This window comes from Ranitomeya imitator, chromosome 1, assembly GCF_032444005.1.
Source record: "Ranitomeya imitator isolate aRanImi1 chromosome 1, aRanImi1.pri, whole genome shotgun sequence".
In the NCBI taxonomy this organism is placed as follows: Eukaryota; Metazoa; Chordata; class Amphibia; order Anura; family Dendrobatidae; genus Ranitomeya; species Ranitomeya imitator.
In genome coordinates, this window is record NC_091282.1 from 766,437,038 (window position 1) to 766,454,620 (window position 17,583).

The 17,583-nt window shown below is 51.0% G+C and overlaps 1 protein-coding gene across 1 annotated transcript in view; it reads right to left on the reverse strand.

Moving 5' to 3' along the window:
* Positions 1-17,583, reverse strand: part of AK7 (adenylate kinase 7) — a 36,778-nt gene that overhangs the window by 15,434 nt on the left and 3,761 nt on the right. Inside the window, exons 6-8 of the mRNA XM_069735500.1 lie at positions 13,769-13,852; positions 13,575-13,663; positions 12,305-12,395 (exon numbers count right to left, since the gene is read on the reverse strand). Coding sequence (XP_069591601.1) covers positions 12,305-12,395; positions 13,575-13,663; positions 13,769-13,852 — 264 coding nt within the window. The remainder of the gene's footprint in view (positions 1-12,304; positions 12,396-13,574; positions 13,664-13,768; positions 13,853-17,583) is intronic.

The following is a 17,583-nucleotide window of genomic DNA, read 5'->3' on the forward strand; positions in this document are numbered from 1 at the left end:
GAGGCTGGCCAACCAAAATTACCCCAAGAGCACAGCGAGGACTCATCCAAGAGGTCACAAAAGACCCCAACAACATCCAAAGAACCGCAGACCTCACTTGCCTCAGTTAAGGTCAGTGTTCCTGACACCACCATAAGAAAGGGACTGGGAAAATGGCCTGCATGGCAGAGTTCCAAGACGAAAACCACCGCTGAGCAATAAGAACATAAAGGCTTGTCTCTGTTTTGTCAGAAAACATCTTATTTAGTGATCGCCAAGACTTTTGGAAGAATACTCTGTGGACTGACAAGACAAAAACATATTTGGTTACTCACCATAAAATCTTTTTCTCGTAGCCTTCATTGGGGAACACAGGAAACCATGGGGGTATGCTGCTGCTGCAACTAGGAGGCTAATGCTATGCACAAAAAAAATGATCGCCTCCTCCGCAGTGTACACCCCACCAACTGGCACTAGGTTAGTCAGTTAGTGAGAAAGCAGTAGGAGAAGCAACAAGTAAAAGAAACAAACACAACTCAAACTGTAACAATATAATACAGTAACCCGAACTGTTAAACTTGGGAGGGTGCTGTGTGTCCCAATGAAGGCTCCGAGAAACAGATTTTACAGTGAGTAATCAAAAATAGGTATTTTTCTGTACTCACCATAAAATCCTTTTCTCTGAGCCAATCATTGGAGGACACAGACCATGGGTGTATACTGCTGCCACCAAGAGGTTGACACTAAGTATTGCAAAGAAAGTTAGCTCCTCCCCTACAGTATACACACTCATGCTGGCTCCCAGAGAACTAGTTCAGTGCAAAAGCAGTATGAGATCAATAATAACATATAAGAGTATAACATGTCCAATTACAGAACAAGCACAGAGCCATTAACAGGGTGGGTGCTGTGTCCCCCAATGATTGGCTCGGAGAAAAGGATTTTACAGTGAGTACACAAAAAGCAGTCCCTGGGTGGGGACAACATAACAGATCAGGCCCTGCGTAACCGCGTCTTAAGAATGTGCTACCAGGGCCTGCAGAGTCCACCTGACGCGGAAGGACCCCTGGATGGTGTAACGAATCCACCAGGCTAACATGGCCGATGAAGCATCTAAATCCTTCCTGTAAATGTCAGGAAGCCTTCCTGTGACCGTCAGGAAGCCCAAATAAAGTGTCCAACCTTCGGAAGGACGCCGTCCTCGATACGTACCTTCTCAGAGCACTCACCTCGTCCAGAGTATGGGTAACCCGTTCCGTTTTGTGGACTGGTGCCGAACGAGACAAGGGAAGAACGATGTCCTTGAATCAGAGGGAATACGATACCACATTGGTAACAAGGGGCAAGAACGGCCTGAGGACAACTTTGCCTTGATGGCAATAAGGAAAAGAGTCTGAAAGGACAGAGCAGCTAGCTCCGAAGATTCGCCTGAATGACGTGACCTCAGAGAAAAAGGCAACCTTCCATGACAGTAAAGTCTGACAGGATCAAAAGGAGTCTACTGTAAGACCCCCCAGGCCCACTAAGGTCCCAAAGGTCTAACGGTAGGCGATAGGGAAGAACCGCATGTGAAAACTCCCTGCAAGAAAGTCCTTACTTGCAGTTTTGGTGCAATAAGACCGAAAAGGCTAAAATCTAGACTTACAGTGAGCTGAGTGTCAGGCCTGAATCTAAATTGTTTTGAAGGAAAACTAAAAAAGGGGGGAGGCGTCCGTTACTTCTGCCCCAAGCAAAATGCATACTGAGGCAGGCTTACAAGAACTAGTCGCTGACAACTTGCTGTGAAAGTCCCGCTTGGGTCAGAACCGGTTCATGGAGAGCAGATCTGGACGATCCGACAACAGCCAGAAAAAAATAAATAAATAATCGGCAATGAGTTGTACTAGCTCTGCAAACAAAACCTGACGTGGTCAGTGCAGATCGCCTAGGATCACTGGGACCATTTCCGCTTCCTAAAGACTCTCGGAAGTAGTGGAAGAGGGGTGACGGAAATGGTACCATGTAAGAACCAGAGCATGCATTGCGATGGCTTTTGGATCTCGATACTGAACTATGAACTCGACTACATTGGCATTCAGTCTGGACGCCGTCCAATCTACATCTGGAGTGCTCCATTGAAGACAGATGTGTTGGAAGCCTTCCGGATAAAGTTCCCACTCACTTGAGGTGAGACCCTAACGGCTGAAGAAGACTGCCGCCCAGAGTTCTACTCCTGGGATGTGCACTGCCGAGATCACCGAGTCATTAATGGAGAATGTTAGGCACCTTGGCCATGGCCGCCGGTACCTCCTAGATGATTGATGTGCGGCACAGCCGTGGCGTTGTCTGATTTAATTCGGATGGGGTGACCCGCCAGAAGGTAGTGGATCTGCTGTAGGACTAACTGTACCGCTCGGATCTCCAGAACAATGATCGGGAGACTGGATTCCTGAGATGACCGGCGGCCTTGAGCAGTGTGGTGACGCTCCCCAGCCCAGAAGACGCATCGGTAGTCACTAATAACCATTGAACCGGGAGAAAGATCTCCCCTGGATGAGGAAGGAGCTCAGAGACTGCCCTCTGAAAGCCTGTCTAACCTGCTGAAAACAAGTGGAGTGAAGGGAACTGCTTCTATTGCCGCCACCATTTTTCCCCAGAACCCTCATAGCAAATCGAATGGAATGAGGGGATGAGTGAACAAGTGCCCGAGCTCTCTGTTGAAAGGCCAAGGCCTTGTCTTAGGGAGAATTACCAACCCTCTGGAGGTGTCCAGGATCATCCTCAAAAAGGATATCTGCGGGATTGGAAATGAGGAAGACTTGTCTAAAGCCCCCGTCACACACAGCGAGATCGCTAGCGAGATCGCTGCTGAGTCACAAGTTTTGTGACACAACAGCGATCTCGCTATGTGTGACATGTAGCAGCGACCAGGCCCCTGCTGTGAGATCGCTGGTCGTGTCGGAATGGCCTGGGCCATTTTTTGATCGTTGAGGTCCCGCTGGGTAGCACACATCGCTGTGTTTGACACCTTACCAATGACCTCGCTGACAGGACGTCCCATTGAATCGTCATGAAATAGCATCGTTGTACAGGTCGCTACATCGCTGCTGCGTCGTTGGTGAGATTTCACTGTTTGACATCTCACCAGCGACCACATAGCGACGCTTGAGCGATCCCTGACAGGTCGTATCGTTGTCAGAATCGCTCAAGCGTCGCTATGTGTGACGGAGCCTTTAGTTTATTTGCCAGCCCAGGTGAGAAGGGGTCTTGCAAGTGATATAGTCGGACTCAGCGTAGTCCTGGAAGGACGGCTAGAAAGTCAAACGGATAGGGCAGGACGAACACGCCCCAAGAGTGCAAGATGGACATGACAGCCGCCATGACCTTTGTGAACATTCTGGGAGCGGTATAAAGGTCAAAGGGCAAGGTCGTGAATGGAAAAGCGCAGGAAATTATTTGGGGGGGGGGGGAAAATCGGAACGTGAAGGTTAACTGAGGAACTCCGTGCAAAGAAGGAGAACCTTGCAAAGCTTGTTAGAAGTTTGATGTCCAGTATCAGCCTTACTTTTCCGTCCTCTTTTTGGACCAAGATTCCTCAGATCTAGACTGTTTTGGACAACCCTTCCACTGCTGGTTGGGTCTATAGGAAACATGCGATCCTTTGTTACTGTGTGGGAAACGCCCCCAACTTCTCCCCGAATAACCGACCACTCTGGTAAGGGAGTGATGTCAGAGGCTTTTTGAACGCAGAGGACGCTTCCATTCTCTGAGCCCTTCTGAATGTAATGGCATTTGCTGCTGACAGCGCCGCACAACTAGCCACATGCAAGAGGCGTGAAACACATAGTCTCCTGCTCAAGAGATTTGATTGCCCAGTTGTACTGTCTTCGGGAAAAGGTTACTGTTGTGAATCAAAGTAGTTGAGGTCTCCAACCAGGAGACCATTGCTCTAGCAACCCATGCGGCGGCTAAGGAAGGGTAGAGTGCGGAACCTGAGGCCGCAAGACGGAACAAGACAGATTTGCTATCTGACAGTCCGTGGTATTTTTAATTGATGACCCATTGGGCAGGGATACTGGTAGGTATACCAAAGGAGATTTTACCCAATTAAGCTGCCAGGTGGCAGAAAGCGCGGCAGCATCCAGCAGGTCAGGAAAAAGGCATCTCTTGCTATCGCCGCTGTCTTTTGACGGTGCAGAGTTAAAATGATGAACTCTTGATCCACCATCCTCTTAACAGGGAAGTGGAGAGGGATCGTCCGCCTTCTTGCATCATCCGCTAAAGAGTGGTGATGCAGAGGGGGCTGCTCGGATGCCAAAAGGGGTGCCTCTGTACATCCACGAAGTTCAGGTCCCCGGGTGGACAGGGCTGGTTGTCCGGCATTAGGCCTGACTGTAGAAGAGGATACATGGAGGCGACACTCCATGTGCTTGTCTGTTGATGGTGTGGGGAGATCAATGCCCTTTAAGGGACCCGTCGCCCCTAAAAATCAGACCAGGCATTGCATCCCACGTCGTAGGGGGGGTATACGTGGAGGGGACACTCCACGTGTTTGCATATTGGCTGAAAAAGGATATCGCACTTGAAGAGGCTTCTGTCCAGTGAATCGCTTATCCGGACGCTCCCTGTCCGGGTGAACGGCAAATGCACTGCGAGGGAGTTTAGTCTCCTTGTGAGGGACACTGCGTGATCTAGAGCAGAACCGGAGTCCTCGTCAATCTACAGAGATTGGTTGATGGTCTAAATAGGCGAATCAATCCTTTTCTGAAGCTCTGGTGAGTCCAGATCCAAGGCAATATTAGATCCATATTCAGAGTCTTGTTCTCAGCAAATCATTGGTGAGGGATCAGGAAATGAAGATCCCGCTTTCTAGGCGCATGTACATTTCTAGACGCCTGTACGTTTCTAGAATACTTCCAGCCCCTGCTAGCCGACGGCTCCTATGTAGGAGAGGGTCCATCTATATCGGTCCTGCGAGCACTCCGAGCCACAGAGGATTCACAGAGCGATTCAATCTCTTGGTCAGAGAAGCCATGGATTGCAGCAGTGACGAAGCCCACTCAGGGGAACTAGGTACTCTGGGATAAGCTGGGATCGGCGGCGGGCTCCTGAGCTCATGGGGTGACCGGCTCCGGACTGGTCATCTGCCTTTAAGACCAGGGAATACTGGTCATGTGCTTTTAAGACTAGGGAATATTGGTCGTGTGCCTTTAAGACCAGTGAATACTGGTTCTGTGCCTTTAAGACCAGGGAATACTGGCCATGTGCCTTAAAGATCAGAGAATACTGGTTTTGTGCCTTTAAGACCAGGGAAAAATGGTCATGTGCCTTAAAGATCAGAGAATACTGGTTCTGTGCCTTTAAGGCCAGGGAATACTGGTCATGTGCCTTTAAGACCAGGGAATACTTTCATATGCCTTTAAGACCAGGGAATACAGGTCATGGCCTTTATGCTGCCGGAGGTAGTGTGGGGAAGGGAAAGAGAGGGAGCGGCGTCTCCTTACCCAGATCCTGGGTCCCCCGAGTCCACGCTGGATTAGCACTGTCTTCAGCGCTGATTACCGCTGGTTCCTATGCAGCAGCAGCTTCCGGATGCCAGCTCATGTCCGGAAGCTGCAGGAGAATGAAGAATATGCTTCGAGTGCTCTCGTCCTTTACGAGAAGCGCCTGAATAGGGGGCGAAGCCATGAAAGCTCAAAATAGCGCGGGCTGTGGCCTACACAAACCCAAAGCCAGGGGCTAAATTTTTGGTGCCAGCCGGCGCCGAGCAGGAAAAGGCAACCCTTCCGCTGCAAAAAAAGCGGGGATCCACCGGTAGCGCAGAGCCCCACAGCAGCTCCAGTCCCAGCACTTACCCAAGAAGTTGCCGGAAGGCAGAATACGCAGCTCTTTTCAGCAGGTCAGAAAAGTAGAAAAGATCCTCTGCTGTCGCTGCTGTTTGGACGGTGCAGAGATAAAAAGAAAAAACCTCAATCCATCATCCCTTTAGTAGGGAGGTGGAGCGGTACCGTCTGCCTCCTTGTATCATCCGCTTTAACAGTGGTGGTGCAGTGGTGGCTGCTCGGACGCCATGAGGTGGGCCTCTGTACATCCAAAGGGTTAATCACCTAGGATGGGATAGAGCTGAATGTCCGGCAATAGGCCTGGTTGTGGAAGAGGATACGTGGAGGCGACACTCCATGTGCTCATCCGTTGAAGGTGTGGGGAGATGGGTGCCCTTGAAGGGACCTGTCGCCTCTAAGAATCAACTCAGGCGTGGCATCTCACGTCGCAGGAGAGGATACGGAGAGGCGACACTCTCCGTGTTCGCCTGTTGATGGTTCGGGGAGATCAGAGCCTTGAAAGGAACCGTCGCCCCTTTGTTGTAGAAAATAAAATCAAAAAATGTAAAAGGTAAAAATGTAAAAATAAAACAATAAAGAGTTTTGGGTCTGAATAGCAGACCCGTCCGTGTGCCTCCTACAGACACTAAGCAGGAACTAGTTCTCTGGGAGCCAGCAGGAGGTGTATACTGTAGGGGAGAAGCTAAATTTCTTTGTAACACTTAGTGTCAGCTTCCTGGTGGCAGCAGCATACACCCATGGTCTGTGTCCCCCAATGAGGCGAAGGAGAAATCCTGTTTTCTCCATCGCTTCATTGAGGTACACAGGAAACTATGGGATGTCCCAAAGCAGTCACTGGGGAGAGAACAGCAGAAACTCAGTTTAGGTCGGAGAACACAGCATTGCCGCCTGCAAGATCCTTCTACCTAGGCTGCCGTCCGCTGAAGCATAGGTATGGACACTGTAAAATTTGGCAAACATGTGGATGGAGGACAAGGTTGCCGCTTTGCAGAGTTGCAGGGCGGATGGCCTATGGTGTACCGCCAAGGAGGCGCTCACTGCCCAGGTAGAGTGTGCCTTAATCCCAGAGGGGGGCGCTCTGCTCTTGACCTGGTATAACTCCAAAATTGCCATCCGGATCCAGCGACCAATCGTAGCCTTGGAGAACAGGAGGCCACTACATGCTCCCTCACAAATGACAAAGATAAAGTCTGTCTTCCGGAAGGGGGCGATCCTAGCCAGATAGACCCGCACCGCCCTGATTAGGTCTAACCTGTTCAGTGAACGCTCCAAAGGAGGAGACGGAGCTGGGCAAATGTAAGGTAGGACAATATCCTCATTTGGGTAAAAAGCGGACACTACCTTGGGAAGTAAAGAAGGTAGAGGGGGCAAAGCCATCTTGTCCTGGTGGAGCTGAGAAGCAGGAAAGGGGGACGAAAGGAAAGAGCCCCAACTCCGAAACGCGTGATGGTGATGGCTAGAAGAAACACCACCTTCCAAGACAAAAAGGACAGAGAGACCTTTCAAAGAGGTTGAATGGGAGAATACCTAACAGCCTCCAGGACTAGATTGAGGTCCCAGGGGTCCACAGGTGTACGGCGTGCGCTACCCCCTGGAGAAAAGTTGTGACCTGAGAACGGGAGGATAAGTTCTCCTGAAAAAGAATGGAAAGCGCTGACATCTGGTCCTTTAGTGAATTAAGAGCAAGGCCAGCATCAAAAGTCCCCCTGAAGAAACGTCAGAATAGGAGGGAGAGCAAAGGACATAGGCGATTAGACTCACACAAGTCCAATAATAGACCTGGGATGACGACTTCCTAGCCCGGATCATGGTCTGAATCACCCGATTTGAAGCCCTGGACACTCTTAGACCTGCAGTTTCAACAGGCATGCTGTTAAATCGAGCGACCGAGAATTCTGGTGGAAGATCGGCCCTTGGAACAGAAGATCCAGTCTGTCTGGGAGCCTCCAGGAGGCGTCTGCGAGAACATTGACGACCTCTGCGAACCAAAACCTCCTGAGCCAATCCGGTGCTACCAGAATGACTGGCACCCCATCCGCCTTGAACTTTTTCAACAGCCTGGGAAGAAGGGGGAGGGAAGGGAACAGATAGGGAAGGGCAAACTGTAACCAGGGTATTGCCAGAGCGTCGGTGCCAACCGTGAGAGGATCGCAGAACCTGGAAACGAACTGTGGAACCTTCCTGTTCAGTCAGGACGCCATGACGTCTACATATGGAGTGCCCCATCAAAGGCAAATCTGATGGAAGACTTCCATTCCCTCACCACAAGACCCTTGCAGCTGAGAAAGTAGGCAGCAAAGTTGTCCACGCCGGGAATATGCACTGCAGATATCGCCGGAACTGTCACCTCTACCCAGAGGAGAATCTTGGATACCTCGGCCATCGGCAAGTTCCTCCCTGGTCACTGATAAATGCCACGGCTGTGACATTGTCTATCTGAACTCGAATTGGCAGGACCCTGGGAAGTCTCTCTCAGTGGCGGAGGGACAAAAGAATGGCCTTTATCTCGAGAATATGGATCAGGAGGGAAGATCCCTCTACCGACCAACGTCCCTGAACAGTTAGGTTGCGAAAGACTGCACCCAAGCCGAGAAGGCTGGTGTCCGTTGTCACCACCTGCCAATGAACAGGAAGGAAGGACTGACCCTGGAAGATGACAGGGGATGACAGCCACCAACTGAGAGATTTCTTGACTCGGGAGGAGATCCGAACCGGACGATCCAGAGAGAACGGAATTGTTCCACTGAGATAGGATGGCCTGCTGAAGTGAAATTGCGCAAAAGGAATAGCTTCTGACGCAGCCACCATCCTTCCCAGGACCATCATGGCTGAGCGGAAAGATGGAGGCCAAGGGCCCTGCAGAAAGCGAACCCCCCTCATTGGGCGTTGAACAGCATGCCTAGAAAAACGAGGCGCTGAGTTGTGACAAAGCAAGACTTTGCCCTGTTGATTAGCCAGCTGAGTCGAGATTGAGTTTCAGGAATAATGTACAGACTTTCCTGGGCCTGGTAAAAGAACGGAACCTTGATGAGAATGTCATCGATGTACGGAATGAGCATTAGACTTCTGATCCGCAGAATGGCCATTACCGCTGCCAAGATCTTTGTGAAGACCCTGGGAGCAGTTGCGAACCCGAACGGCCAGGTGAGAAACTGAAAATGGTCCTCCCACACTGCAAAACGCAGGATTCTCTGATGCCCTGAAAAAAAAGAGACATGGAGATAGGCGTCTTGGATGTCTAAGGAGCACAGGAACTCCTGCGACTCCATGGAATCAATTACTGAACGAAAGGACTCCATCCTGAAATGATGCAGACGGACCCTTTTGTTCAGTAACTTTACATCCAGGATGGTTCAAACCGCACCGTCTTTCTTCGGCACGACAAATAGGTTAGAATAAAACCCTGTGAAACATTTCTGGGGTGGGACGGGAACAATGACTCCTGAACTGAGAAGGGAGGTAATGGACTTGAAGAACCCCCCCGGAATCAGAGAAGCATCCCTTGAAGGACAAAATTCGAAGAATCGATCTTTGGGCCACGAAAGGAAATCTATTTTGTATCCTGAAGATACAATTTCCCTGACCCATGCATCCTGCACCGAGGTGAGCCAGAAATCCAAAGGCGGATGTCCAACCTGGGAGATTCGCTGGGATCTGGAGATGAGTCATGCAGAAGAAAATCTACCAGGTCAGGTCCTGGTGGATCTTCCCTGTGTGTTTTGGAGACACCAAGAGGGGTTAGATTTAAAGGAAGCCCTTTTCCTATCCTGGCGAGCCTGTGGCCTCTCTTGGTGGAAGAAATCCTTTGTCAAAGAGAAACGGCGAAAGAGCCAAAAGGACCAAAACTCACGCTTCAAAGGATTGAGGAAGGAGAGAGCTTATGGCCTCCTTAATAATTTGGTCCAGCTTGGCGCCAAATAGACGGGAACCCTGGAAAGGCAAGCTGGTAAGGGACTTTTTGAAGATAAGTCCGCCTGCCAGGCCTTAAGCCAAATGGTCCGTTGGATGGCCACTATATTGGTGGACGCCTGAGCAGTGCATGAAGCAGAGTCCAGTGAGGCGGATACCAGGTACGTCCCTGCATGAGCATGAGAAATATGGTCCTTGAGGTCAGCCAGTTTCTTCGATCGGGTCCCAGAAAGAATGCCCTGACAGAGCTGCTTAGCCCATGCGGCTATCGACTTTGACACCCAGGTGGTGGCAAAAGCAGGCCACAATGTAGAAGCAGCAGCTTCAAAGGCTGACTTTGCAAAGGACTCTATGAGCCTGTCATTGGAGTCCTTGAGGGATGCTCCATCCGTAAGAGGGAGGACCATGTTGGTGGATAGTCTGGAAACTGGAGGGTCCACAGTCGAAGAAGCGGTCCAGTTCGCCGTGAGCTCAGGGGCTAAGGGATATAGAATCCCAAGTCGCTTCCCTCTTTGGAAGCGTCTGGTCGGGTTTTCCCATTCCCTGGAAAGTACCAAATTCCCTATGAGGGGCAAAGACCTTTGGAGCTGGGCTCAACCGTCTAAACGGAATCTCCTGTTCTGCGGGTTCCGTAGCTATATCCTTAATGTTAAAGGTCTGGTTGACCATCACAATGATGCTCTGGACCATGTCTCTCATAATAGAGGCCTGGTCAGAATCCAGGTCCGAGTCATCCTCTGATGGTATATCAGAAACCACCTCGCCTGATTCAGGGAAGGAGGATCGGAAAGAAGCTGTCCACCAGGAGAGACTAGGGGGAGAGCGGAAGGAAGATCTAGAACAACACTACTGCTTAGATCTCTGATGGCCACTGTTGGTAGGCAAAGCCGATGAGTCCTGCGATCCGCTAGCAATGGCAGAGGGCGGAACAGAGAATCTGTAAAGAACGGACACCAGGGTCTGTGACACCTTGGTGAGGTCTGCCACAGATTGTGACATAGAGGTAGCCCACATTGGGATAGAGGCACCACTCTCTCCTGGGGCAGTAGGTGACTCCTGGGTAACAGGCTCGAGGGAGGCTGCTGCAGTCCTGACAGAGGGGAGAGGACTGACCTGAAGGAAGTTTGCAATTACATGAAGAGTAGACAAAGTGTCTGACCAGAGTAGAGGAAGAAGAAGACGAAGCAGGAGGGTGAGAGCCCTCACGGGGCTCATGTATAGTTGTATTTGTCTATATTTGCCCCCTTGTCACATGTAAAGCGCCATGGAATAAATGGTGCTATAAAAATGAACAATAATAATAATAATAAGGTTAGGGGACAGAAAAGAATATGCTGAGGAGAGTGTCAGTCTGCAGAGCAGAGCTACTCATGGGAAGGTGCAGGTCCAGAAGTCTGCTTCCAGGCTGTAAAGGGCTCCAGGAGACCAGCAGGGCTGCAGGAGGATTGCACAAGGGATACAGAACTTCCTGCAGACGAATGTCACCTTCCGGATCCAGATGCCGGCAAATGGCGACCGCAGGGAGGAAGAGCGGGGCCCACAGGGAGAAAAAGAAGGCACAGATTCCACGCCACTGAGGAGGAAGAAGGGGACATGTACAGAAAAACCAGCAAGATGAGGCTGGAGGAAGGTAGGGGGGGAACTGCCGGTGCTAGGAGAAGGGGACGTGACTGCGACGGATGGGAGATAAGCCCGCCCGATGATGTCGGGAAGAGGGGCTAACCGCCCGGGCTAGGCCATGCTGAAGTCGGAGCCTAGAATACAAAAAAGTGGCCAACAAGACAGGGGAGGAAAGCGCGGAGGCTCCAAAGTTAACAAACAGGCGATCCCTGCATGTGTTCAGGATGTTTAACAGCCGCAAGTCATGCAGCTGCGGGGACACAAACATAATCTATGAGCACGCCCAGGATACTCGGAGAACACCCGAGCATGCTCGGAAATCTCGAGTAATAATCACACTCGCTCATCATTAATTCTGTTGCCTACCAAAAGATCCTGACGGAGAAGGTCCGGCCATCTGACCGCAACCACGAGCTAAGAGCACTTGGGTTAGGCAGCAGGACAATGATCCAAAACACACCAGCAAATCCACCTCTGAATGGCCTAATAAAAATAAAATGAATACTTTGGAGTGTTCTAGTCAAAGTCCTGACCTTAATCTGATTGAGATGCTGTGGCATGACCTTAAAAAGGCGGTTCATGCTCAGAAACCTCCAACAAGGCTGAATTACAACAATTCTGCAAAGATGAGCGGCCAAAATTCCTCCAGAGCGTTGTAAAGGACTCATTGCCAGTTATCGCAGACGCTTGAGTAAAGTTGTTGCTGCTAAGGGCGGTCGGACCCGTTATTAGGTTTAGGGGGCAATCACTTTATCACACAGGGCCCTGCAGGTGTGGATTTCTTTTTCCCTTAATAATAAAGACATTAATAAACTGCATTTTGTGTTACTTATGTTACCTTTGTCTAATATTTACATTTGTTTACTGATCTGAAACATTTCAGTACGACAAACATGGAAAAGGACAGGAAATCAGGAAGGGACAGACATTTCACATAGCTGTAGATGAGCTCTCTATAGATAATATTTCCGTACCTTGACGACGTCCTCCAGCGTGTGCACTGCATCATCCACGGCCACCAGGTAATGAGTCCTCGGCCTCTGGTCCACTATGTTCTGCACCACGCTGTAATCAGCACATACGTTATTACATGTCATCCAGCGGCTCTCACTCCCCCGCGGCATGGTGCGAGGTGTTGTTGACGTGGCTTCTGTTGTGATGTGGCTTCTGTCGGCCATGTGTCAGATATAGGTCTTGTTCACCTGTCCTATTACTTAGGATAAGACTGGACACACCAGCAGCGGCTCTCATCTCCTGATGTGAGGGCCTCTGGACACCCCTATAACAGGAATCTTGGCATATAAGCTGGTGGCCTCTCCTCAGTGTTATGTGACTGATGGGAATTCACTGTATCAAGGGGGAAAAGGGCCTCACTGAAGCAGTGGAAACAGCGCCACTCAGGTCCACATGGCTGTGTTTAGTATGGCCCCTCAGCACCAGCTTATAGTGACCATCCATCATATGTCATGTAGTCACTCCACCTGGTGCCCTCTGCTGATACTGGCGATCCCCTCCTCCTGCATCCACGGAGCAGTGGATAGTTTTTGACACCTAATCTGATAGCAGCATGGTGTAGGGTCAGAGACCCGGATTCCAGTGATGTGTCACTTATTGGGCTGCTGGCTGTAGTTTTGATAAAATCCTCAATTTATCAGCAAGAGATTATGACTAGAGGACTAATAAACCTACTGTCAAGTAGTCTAACCCAGCCCCCAACACTGATTGACAGCTTTCAACCTATACCCAGTCTACACAGAAATCAGCCAATCAATGGTGTGGGCGGGGTTATACAGGGCTCAGCATTCAGAGCACTGCTACAACTGCGGCACAGAAAGCTTGGATTTTATCAAAACTATAGTAATAAGCCCAGTGAGTGACATATCACTGGAATCAGGGTCTCTGCACCTACATCATTTTGTCCTCAGATTGGGTAACAGAAACCTGGTCACAGATTCCCCTTAAAGGGAACCTGTCACCTGAATTTGGCCTTGCGCAGGCGTGTACTATGGAGGACAGAGAATGAACTTCAGTCCAATATTGCGGCCAGCGGGTAAGGAAAGGGTGAATCAAACACCTGAAAACTCCGCCCATATGACCGAAAACCGGTCCCGCCAAATTCAGGTGACAGGTTCCCTTTAACCCCTTCCCAATTACGTTGAGCTGCAGTACCAGAAACGGCTGCCTGTCTAGAGGTGGCGCTGTGCACTGAAGAAGCCATTGATGAAGTGTAGCAGAAATCTTTACCCGGCCAAATCCGCAACATGGATCATTGGGACGATATTCTGTCCATCTCCATAGATGGATAATGCAGACGTCTCCCCCATCCAGGCCTCCTACAAGTAGAGTCATCACAATGTGATTGTACAGAGATGCAAGATACAACGGTGCCCTTCTTCTAAAGAGCCTATGAATGGCTCTGGTTCTTCTCAGAGACTTACTTTAAAGATTGTATGAAGAATGCCTTCTTCTGCTCCATACGGGATCCCGGATGCAATTACATAAGTGGAAAATTTGCTTTTGTTCTGCGCAAGAGACAAAAATGATAGTCAATGCTTCAATAAATAGGTTGAAAAGTAGGAAACACAATCCTCAAAATGTAACTGCAATTCTGCCGATCACCATAAGGTGGCACTACTGGCTCTTTTTTAAAAATAGGGATTTAGCATTGTGTCAATGGCGGAATGTGGGTTCAATCACAGCATGTTATACCCTACCCCCAACATAATACTCACAGTCAATCAGCCGCACGTCCTCCCCCACCCCCCACATAATACTCAGTCAGCCGCATGTTCTCCCCTACCCCCCAGATAATACTCACAATCAATCAGCCGCACGTTCTCCCCCACCCCCCACATAATACTCACAGTCAGTCATCCGCACGTTCTCCCCTACACCCCACATAATACAGTCAGTCAATCAGCCGCACGTTCTCCGCTGCCCCCACATAATACTCACAGTCAGTCAGCCGCATGTTCTCCCCCACCCCCACATAATACTCAGTCAGCCGCATGTTCTCCCCCACCCCCACATAATACTCAGTCAGCCGCATGTTCTCCCCCACCCCCCACATAATACTCAGTCAATCAGCCGCACGTTCTCCCCCACCCCCCACATAATACTCACAGTCAGTCATCCGCACGTTCTCCCCTACACCCCACATAATACAGTCAGTCAATCAGCCGCACATTCTCCGCTGCCCCCACATAATACAGTCAGTCAATCAGCCGCACGTTCTCCGCTGCCCCCACATAATACAGTCAGTCAATCAGCCGCACGTTCTCCGCTGCCCCCACATAATACAGTCAGTCATCCGCACGTTCTCCGCTGCCCCCCCACATAATACTGAGTCAGTCAGCCGCATGTTCTCCCCCAACCCCACATAATACTCACAGTCAATCAGCCGAACATTCTCCGCTGCCTCCACATAATACTCACAGTCAGCCGCATGTTCTCCGCTGCCCCCCACACAATACTCAGTTAATCAGCCGCATGTTCTCCCCCACCCCCACATAATACTCACAGTCAGCCGCATGTTCTCCGCTGCCCCCCACACAATACTCAGTTAATCAGCGGCATGTTCTCCCCCACCCCCACATAATACTCACAGTCAGTCAGCCGCATGTTCTCCCCCACCCCCACATAATACAGTCAGTCAATCAGCCGCACGTTCTCCGCTGCCCCCACATAATACAGTCAGTCAATCAGCCGCACGTTCTCCGCTGCCCCCACATAATACAGTCAGTCAATCAGCCGCACGTTCTCCGCTGCCCCCACATAATACAGTCAGTCAATCAGCCGCACGTTCTCCGCTGCCCCCACATAATACAGTCAGTCAATCAGCCGCACGTTCTCCGCTGCCCCCCACATAATACAGTCAGTCAATCAGCCGCACGTTCTCCGCTGCCCCCACATAATACTCAGTTAATCAGCCGCATGTTCTCCCCCACCCCCACATAATACTCACAGTCAGTCAGCCGCATGTTCTCCCCCACCCCCACATAATACTCAGTCAGCCGCATGTTCTCCCCCACCCCCACATAATACTCACAGTCAATCAGCCGCACGTTCTCTGCTGCCCCCCACATAATACTCAGTCAATCAGCCGCACGTTCTCCGCTGCCCCCACATAATACTCACAGTCAATCAGCCGCACGTTCTCTGCTGCCCCCCACATAATACTCACAGTCAATCAGCCGTACTTTCTCCCCAACCCACCACATAATACTCACAGTCAGTCAGCCGCATGTTCTCCGCTGCCCCCCCACATAATACTCACAGTCAGTCAGCCGCATGTTCTCCGCTGCCCCCCACATAATACTCACAGTCAGTCAGCCGCACGTTCTCCACTGCCTCCACATAGTACAGTCAATCAGCCGCACGTTCTCCACTGCCTCCACATAGTACAGTCAGTCAGCCGCACGTTCTCCACTGCCTCCACATAGTACAGTCAATCAGCCGCACGTTCTCCACTGCCTCCACATAGTACAGTCAATCAGCCGCACGTTCTCCGCTGCCCCCCCACATAATACAGTCAGTCAGCCGCACGTTCTCCACTGCCTCCACATAGTACAGTCAGTCAGCCGCACGTTCTCCACTGCCTCCACATAGTACAGTCAATCAGCCGCACGTTCTCCGCTGCCCCCCCACATAATACAGTCAGTCAGCCGCACGTTCTCCACTGCCTCCACATAGTACAGTCAGTCAGCCGCACGTTCTCCACTGCCTCCACATAGTACAGTCAGTCACACGTTCTCCGCTGCCTCCACATAATACAGTCAGTCAGCCACACGTTCTCCGCTGCCCCCCCACATAATACAGTCAGTCGCACGTTCTCCGCTGCCCCCCACATAATACTCACAGTCAATCAGCCGCACATTCTCCGCTGCCTCCACATAATACAGTCAGTCGCACGTTCTCCGCTGCCCCCCCACATAATACAGTCAGTCAGCCGCACGTTCTCCACTGCCTCCACATAATACAGTCAGTCAGCCGCACGTTCTCCACTGCCTCCACATAGTACAGTCAATCAGCCGCACGTTCTCCGCTGCCCCCCCACATAATACAGTCAGTCAGCCGCACGTTCTCCACTGCCTCCACATAGTACAGTCAGTCAGCCGCACGTTCTCCACTGCCTCCACATAGTACAGTCAATCAGCCGCACGTTCTCCGCTGCCCCCCCACATAATACAGTCAGTCAGCCGCACGTTCTCCACTGCCTCCACATAGTACAGTCAGTCAGCCGCACGTTCTCCACTGCCTCCACATAGTACAGTCAGTCACACGTTCTCCGCTGCCTCCACATAATACAGTCAGTCAGCCACACGTTCTCCACTGCCCCCCCACATAATACTCACAGTCAATCAGCCGCACATTCTCCGCTGCCTCCACATAATACAGTCAGTCGCACGTTCTCCGCTGCCCCCCCACATAATACAGTCAGTCAGCCGCACGTTCTCCACTGCCTCCACATAATACAGTCAGTCAGCCGCACGTTCTCCACTGCCTCCACATAGTACAGTCAATCAGCCGCACGTTCTCCGCTGCCCCCCCACATAATACAGTCAGTCAGCCGCACGTTCTCCACTGCCTCCACATAGTACAGTCAGTCAGCCGCACGTTCTCCACTGCCTCCACATAGTACAGTCAATCAGCCGCACGTTCTCCGCTGCCCCCCCACATAATACAGTCAGTCAGCCGCACGTTCTCCACTGCCTCCACATAGTACAGTCAGTCAGCCGCACGTTCTCCACTGCCTCCACATAGTACAGTCAGTCACACGTTCTCCGCTGCCTCCACATAATACAGTCAGTCAGCCACACGTTCTCCGCTGCCCCCCCACATAATACTCACAGTCAATCAGCCGCACATTCTCCGCTGCCTCCACATAATACAGTCAGTCGCACGTTCTCCGCTGCCCCCCCACATAATACAGTCAGTCAGCCGCACGTTCTCCACTGCCTCCACATAATACAGTCAGTCAGCCGCACGTTCTCCACTGCCTCCACATAATACAGTCAGTCGCACGTTCTCCGCTGCCCCCCCACATAATACAGTCAGTCAGCCGCACGTTCTCCACTGCCTCCACATAGTACAGTCAATCAGCCGCACGTTCTCCACTGCCTCCACATAGTACAGTCAGTCAGCCGCACGTTCTCCACTGCCTCCACATAGTACAGTCAGCCGCACATTCTCCGCTGCCCCCCCACATAATACAGTCAGCCGCACATTCTCCGCTGCCCCCCACATAATACTC